The 6,492-nt window shown below is 37.0% G+C and overlaps 1 protein-coding gene across 1 annotated transcript; it reads right to left on the bottom strand.

Moving 5' to 3' along the window:
• Positions 1 to 275: 275 nt before the first annotated feature.
• On the bottom strand, positions 276 to 6,251 carry LOC143605948 (uncharacterized). Its single transcript, XM_077081884.1, has 16 exons — positions 6,078 to 6,251; positions 5,914 to 5,964; positions 5,268 to 5,495; positions 5,080 to 5,178; positions 4,938 to 4,993; positions 4,689 to 4,800; positions 4,385 to 4,564; positions 4,021 to 4,257; positions 3,734 to 3,937; positions 2,410 to 2,577; positions 2,234 to 2,308; positions 1,877 to 2,146; positions 1,684 to 1,782; positions 1,199 to 1,584; positions 581 to 613; positions 276 to 468 (listed from the first exon to the last, which is right to left on the bottom strand). Coding segments are annotated over exons 1-16 (2,319 nt in total). The 5' UTR covers positions 6,198 to 6,251; the 3' UTR covers positions 276 to 467.
• Positions 6,252 to 6,492: the final 241 nt, after the last annotated feature.

The raw sequence follows: 6,492 nt of genomic DNA on the forward strand, positions 1-6,492 counted from the left end.
TGACGGTCATAGAACTGATTCCAAACCAGTCCTTGCAACCAGTTCTAAATTACAGTCCCGAACTGACTTTTGGGGTAGAAAAAAGTACAGAATCCAATGTCAACCCGTTAGCTAGGTTCGAAGCCAAAATGGTTTCTGTAAGGACCGGTTATGCCATCTGGCTGGAGTTTAGAACCTTTCGAGTTCCAGAACAAGGTTTGGGAGTGGCTTTAATTTAATGAAACCGAAAAAAAAAAAACAATTTCCAGCTGCAAGCAACTTGAAAGACACCACACTTTTACAACAGAGAAAAAAAGTCTTTTTTAAGTTATAAACGCAATTCCAGTTTACTTCCAATTCCAATTCAAGTTTAATTCTCATTTCCAGTTTCAATTCCAATCGGAATCGTACAAACACCAGGAAACCATCTTCATTAACCACTTCAAACTCACCGCCTAAACTCATGCTTCCACATCCTTCCAGAATCTCCTGTTGTAAGCATAAAAACAAAAACAAAAAAAAGAAAGTTACTTGATTGACTAATTTTTACAAGTAAACTTTCACTATTTAATAGCAATGAATATAAAACATCTGATCTTACTATTTTCGGGAACCTGGTAAAGATCCAGCAGACCTGCCGATAGAAAACAGAAATAACATAAGATCAAGATAACACCAGTCGCGATCATTAGGGGTGTGCAAGAAACCAAAAGACCGATCCAAAACCGAAAAATCCAAACCGAAGAAACCAAACCGAAACAAAAACTGGCGGTTTGGTTTTATGTTTTTTGTAAAAACCTGACGGTTCGGTTTTAGTTTTGCATGAAATAAAAGCCGAAAAACCGAACCGAACCGAATTTCTAGATTTTTATTTTAAGTAATTTATAGGAATTTAATAAATATGTAACTCAAATACTTTTGGCCAAATATATAATAATCAATTAGTTAACAATTAGCAAAATTATTTATACCTAAATTCATTATTTTCGGTTACACTTTCTTTTGGGCCTAAAATTTTCAAGCTCAAATGGCAAAAACCAAACCGAAACCAAAACGAAAACCGAAACACCAAAACCAAATGGTTTCAAAAATCCAAAAACCGAAGGTTTGGTTTTCGGTTTGGTTTTAGCCCAAAACTGCACCAAGTCGCGCCACGCACACCCCTAGTGATAATCCACTTCGAATACATGTTTTTTTGTACGCTAAATGTTAATATTACCTGCACTGCTGTTTCCCATGGTAATTTGGACCCGACCTCCCATTGTTAATAACCTTGCTTTGACTCCCCAAATTAGGTCTATTCATATTAGCCCCATTACCGTTTGCCAATACATGTTTCATTTGATCATTGCTTTCGCTCAAAACTCTCACACCTATAGGATTGAGTGAACCACCATTCGGGTTCTTTGACTCGGTAGATGGGACCCGCTTCAAGCGAGTTTGAGCCATTGGCGTCACAGCAACAGAAGACAACTTTAATGGGTGAGAAGCCGCTGCAGAGGCGGCAACAGTGGCGGCACGGACCTTTGCACGTGCCACCATGCTAGCTATGATTTCCTGTGCGCCCTCACGCACCTGAATACAATCCCCTTCTATCACAAACAGCTGAAGCAAAAAGAATAATAAGAAAATAAGTCAACTTATTGCCTGTATTTATCTCAGATAAAGTCAAATAGTCAAAGTTACGAAAACAATTGAGCTTACTTCAGGATGACTGCCCAAAAAAGTATCAAGTTTTCCATGTTTATTCTCATAATCAGGCCAACGAAGTGGTGATAGCATTTTAGTGAGCCGAGTCAGAAGCTGTCAAGAAGTGTTATACAACAAAACATAACAATTGTTAACATATAAAACTAATCCACTTATTATATGATAAGATATAATAAATGCTACTAACCGTAGAGCTAATTTGTATCCTTCCACCTGGACCAGGCGGTATTGTGCGAACAACACAAGCTAATAAAGTTTCTTCATCAAATAAAGCCTTTTCTGCAGTCTTTCCTACTGAAGAATTATTCTGTGTGACGATGTCCACCTTGTTTGGTAGGGTCTCACCAGCCTTTATTGATTGAATAACTTGAGGTGCAATAACAGCAGATGCCACCTGTCCTGTATTTGAAATCTGAGCTTCACCTCCATGATTAGACAAAAAGATTGAACTCTTTTCCTGTGTTTTAACATGCAGGATCAATATGCCATAATAAAAAGTTATAAACCAGTAATCTTGTGAAACAAAACAGTAATTAACACAAACCTGTTGCATAATGCCATTGTCAGATTGATCCAACCTTAGAGAGGCATGGAACTGAGAAGAGATTTGTTGCAAACTCTGCCGTGAATTATAATACAAACCAAGAACATCAATGTTAATGTGGATTCATACAAAACAGACTGATGTAAAGTATTAAAATTTTAAAAATTTATCATTACCTTTTCCTCCTCAGTTTTGGAAGGAACACCACCCATGAATTCAGAATGCGTAGTTTGTCCATTTACAGATGCTCCATAGTCATAATTAGTTTCTTGTCTCATTTGATTTTGGTCACCTTGAGGAGGATACTGTTCATGATTTGGCATCTGTAAACCTTCTGTAAAAACCTACCAAACAGTAAAGAATATCATATAGCAAAATTGTAGTGAATGCCACCACTTTAGTGGTGGCAATTTCACACCATTTGAACTACAACAGGTCAAATGGTTAAATCAATATATATGACTAGAAAAAAAATCAAGAAAAACAAGTCAAAAGTCACAAAACATACTTTTAATACATACCATCTCATAAATTGATGTATTCCAAAAGTTATTATTGTACTAATATAGTTTAATAAAGTAGATCCAGTGTTAACATATCAAATAATTTGATCCGCGTGTACACAAATTAGAATATAAGCAGAAATATATACCATAGTTACCTAAATCGCGGTACACTCCGGTACGGGAACGAAATACGGGTAAGAAATTCGCTCAAAGGTGACGTATTCGGTACGGAGGGGGTAGGTTCATTTCGGTACGAGCCGGTACGAACCGGTACGGTGTACCATAGAATCCGGTTTGGTGTACCCAATTTAAAACAAAAATTACCAAAATACATAATTACATATTACCAAAACATTAATTCTATAGCAGATAATCAAATGTCATATCCAAAGCTAAAATTCCATAACATATTATCCAAAAGAGATTATCCATATTCCACAACAGATTACAATATTATGCATAGTTCCATAAGAACCATAACAGATTATCCAAAACAATTTCAGAAATTGAATACAAAAAACTGAAATTGAAGAGGAGAAAGGTAAATTGAGGATTTAATTTTGGGGAATTGGTGAATTGACGATATAATGTGGTGTTTTGGATCAATAGATATAGATGATATAATGGTCTGAAGACTCTGAAGTCTGAACTCTGAAATCACCTTGGAAATAGGTACGCTGGTGGAATCGAAGTGGCTGTACCCATTTCCCGCCAAAAACGTAGTTGATCAAAGGCGTGCCCAATTTTGACGGAACGCTAAAAATCAGGCAATCTTAATTGATCGGAACGCTAAAAAAACGATCGGAAACACGATTTCATTATCGTATTGATTGATTAAATTTCCGAATTGGATTGACGTACCATTGGAATTGGTACGCGATTTCATTAGCGTTCGGTACGCTATCGTATTGCGTTTCGGCGCACTGCGTTCCAATACGCTATTCGCACCTCAAGGGGCGTATTCGGTAACTATGATATATACACACACCCATACCTGTTGACTCTGCCAGTGTTGGATGGATGAATTGGCAGGCAAAGAATGAAACTGGCCAACATGAGATTGAAGAAGATGTGGATTCACATTTTGAGGGTGATGCAAAATAAATGGAGGCAAAGCTGCCAGTTGTCCAGGTGGATAGGAGGCTGACATTCCATGTAATGATTGAGGATTCATTTGAACAGAAGTGATATTTTCAGTCTGAAATAAGTCAAGATATATTCTTAATGCAAATAAACCAACAAAACATAATTTACCAAACTTGGAACCAAAGATTACTATACCTGAGAAGAGACAATTTCTGCATCACCATTTTGGAGACCCCTTGAATCGTCGCTAGGGTTGTTTCCCATGCTGCTAGCTTTCAACTGGTTTCCACTTCCATCAACAAAATGAGATGTTTCCTTCACAGTTGTTTTATTAGCATGTGATGAGTTATTTCCATTCTTTTCTCTTGCCTCAGTTAACTCTTTCTCAAGCTGTTGTAATGTGTGTAGATGAAGCCTTTCCATCTCAGCAAACTGGTACAAGTTAATACCATTATAAATGTTAATATCATAGTAGCCAAATAATATAAACTATATAGAAAATGTCAACCACAATAATCCTAGTATAAACTGTACTTATTGCTCAGACAAATTAACAAACCTGTCTCTGACAACCTATCCAAAGCTGGTTGTACTGTTCTGTGTGTTCTCTAAGTTCAGCTTGCAACGAGTGATTTGTAGTTGACTGCAAAGCATCCATCTCCTGAACTCGTGCAATCCAAGCTTGTGCTTCCCTTATCTGCTCATCTTTATATATGATAGTTTCTTGAGCAGCTCTATGCTGAAAAAGATAGCACAAGTCGCAACACATCAACAGGAGAGAACCATAAATCAATTAAATTAAAAAAGCTTCAGAATGATGCCTGTAACGCTTTATATTACAAATACAAAAACATAAAAGATACCTGTTCCTGCAATTCCATGAGCTGTCTTTCGTTTTCTTGAGCATGCTCTTGCAATTCAAGAATTTTTTGAAGCTGCTGAGCCCTTTCAGCTTCAGAATTATCGCGTTCCCTCCTGCAAATGCATATATCACAACTTATATTACAATCATCAAACTTAATATGCATCCCCCAACATGTGACTAATACATGTTTAAGAATTATGAGTAACAAAAGATGATAGGTTTTAACTTTAAACTAAAAAATATATACCTAAAAGTTGCCAGTTCTTTGTTTTGTTGCTTTAAAAGATCCTCTTTAGCCCATGCCTGTAACAATTAAGAATAAAAAATGACATAAAAAATATATAAAAAATGGCATAAAAATACCATAAGCGGAATCTTTAGGTGGATACCGCTTCATGATCCAGTCTAATTGCATGAAGCTCCTTATCCTTATCATCCAAAGTTCTTTGCAAGTCCATGATAGTCTTTTTCCTTTCATGTAATTGTTCCTATACGCACAAACATTCTAGTAAGCCACAACTTTCCATATCCATAAACTATAAACACAAACTCTTCAATCAAGACACTCTTAACACACCTGAAGTTTGAGATTCGAAGTAATGTGCTCTTTAATCTGAGACTCATATTGTTCCTGAATCCCTATCACTTCTGAACTAGCCATCAGTCTAGCTTTCATATTAATCTCTATATGCTGCAATTGCTCCCTTTGTTTCACAACCTCCTCAAGATGCACTTCATGCTCGTTAACACCATCGACAGTAACCGAAAAGTAGTCCCCATTCACAGACTCCCTCCCCTGATGCACCTTAACAAATCAACAAATCTCACTCATAAATCAATCAAAACATAATCTGTGCAGTTAAAGCGGTCCAAAATCAAATTGCGCTCAAGTCCGTCAAGAGCTGCTATTTGAGATACAGCTTTATCACGGTGAGACACAGTAATTTTATATAATGCAAAATTTATACAAAAACGTAAAACATATATAACACTAATAGTAATATCAAAAGTCAAAACACAATAGGGTCAGTATTTGAAACATAATCTAATCTAATCGTAAGCAATGAGATCTTCCTCCAAGTCCACATCAACCATGGAAACCAATCCTTCATCAAAATGACAGTCAAATAGCGACCAATAGCGTCGATAAGATGCTATTCCGGACCGCTATTTGACTGCATATAATACAATTTAAAAAAACTTTAAACAACACAACATTTTACCTCATATATCAGTCTCTCATCACCGTGCCCTAGCTTCGACCGGTCCAAATCCTAATTAACAATAATAATTAGTAATAATAATACATAATCAAACACCTAATCCTAATCCAAAACCCTAGCATTGAAATTAACGAAACTTAAACTACAAAGCTCAACAATCTCACCTCGCTGCCGGAGTTTTGCGACAAGTGATCGGAAACAACACGCCGTTCATTCCGAGACGACTGCGATTGAGACGACGGCATCGTTATCGATATACCGCGTCCGGTAACGGCCGCTTCCATCTGTATCCGAACCTACACCGTCACGCCACCGCCGTAAACCCTAGCTGAAACCACGAGCGATCGATCGAGTACAATACGAAACCCTAGGTTAACGAGAGTATGAATCGAGTGAGATTGAAATAGAATACAGATTACAGGCGAGTGATCGATGAATGCAGTTGGATTTTGAGATTGGATTGAATGCTAGGGTTTTAGAATGATGATAATAATAATATTATTATTAATTATTTTGGGGAAGAAGTTTTGACGGAGGATGAGCTCCCGCCATTTATATCTGTGGTGGATTGGGGTGAGG

This window comes from Bidens hawaiensis, unplaced genomic scaffold, assembly GCF_021521415.1.
Source record: "Bidens hawaiensis isolate Kalapana, Puna unplaced genomic scaffold, B.hawaiensis_p1.1 tig00072143_1, whole genome shotgun sequence".
Taxonomy (NCBI): Eukaryota; Viridiplantae; Streptophyta; class Magnoliopsida; order Asterales; family Asteraceae; genus Bidens; species Bidens hawaiensis.

Excerpts from the sequence above, each read along its gene's own strand:
- LOC143605948 (XM_077081884.1), bottom strand. The coding sequence starts at position 6,197 with ATGGAAGCGGCCGTTACCGGACGCGGTATATCGATAACGATGCCGTCG. Across the intron at positions 5,179-5,267 it reads CTTCGAATCTCAAACTTCAG|GAACAATTACATGAAAGGAA; the intron begins GTGTGTTAAGAG and ends TTGTGCGTATAG. Across the intron at positions 1,585-1,683 it reads TTTTGGGCAGTCATCCTGAA|CTGTTTGTGATAGAAGGGGA; the intron begins GTAAGCTCAATT and ends TTTTTGCTTCAG.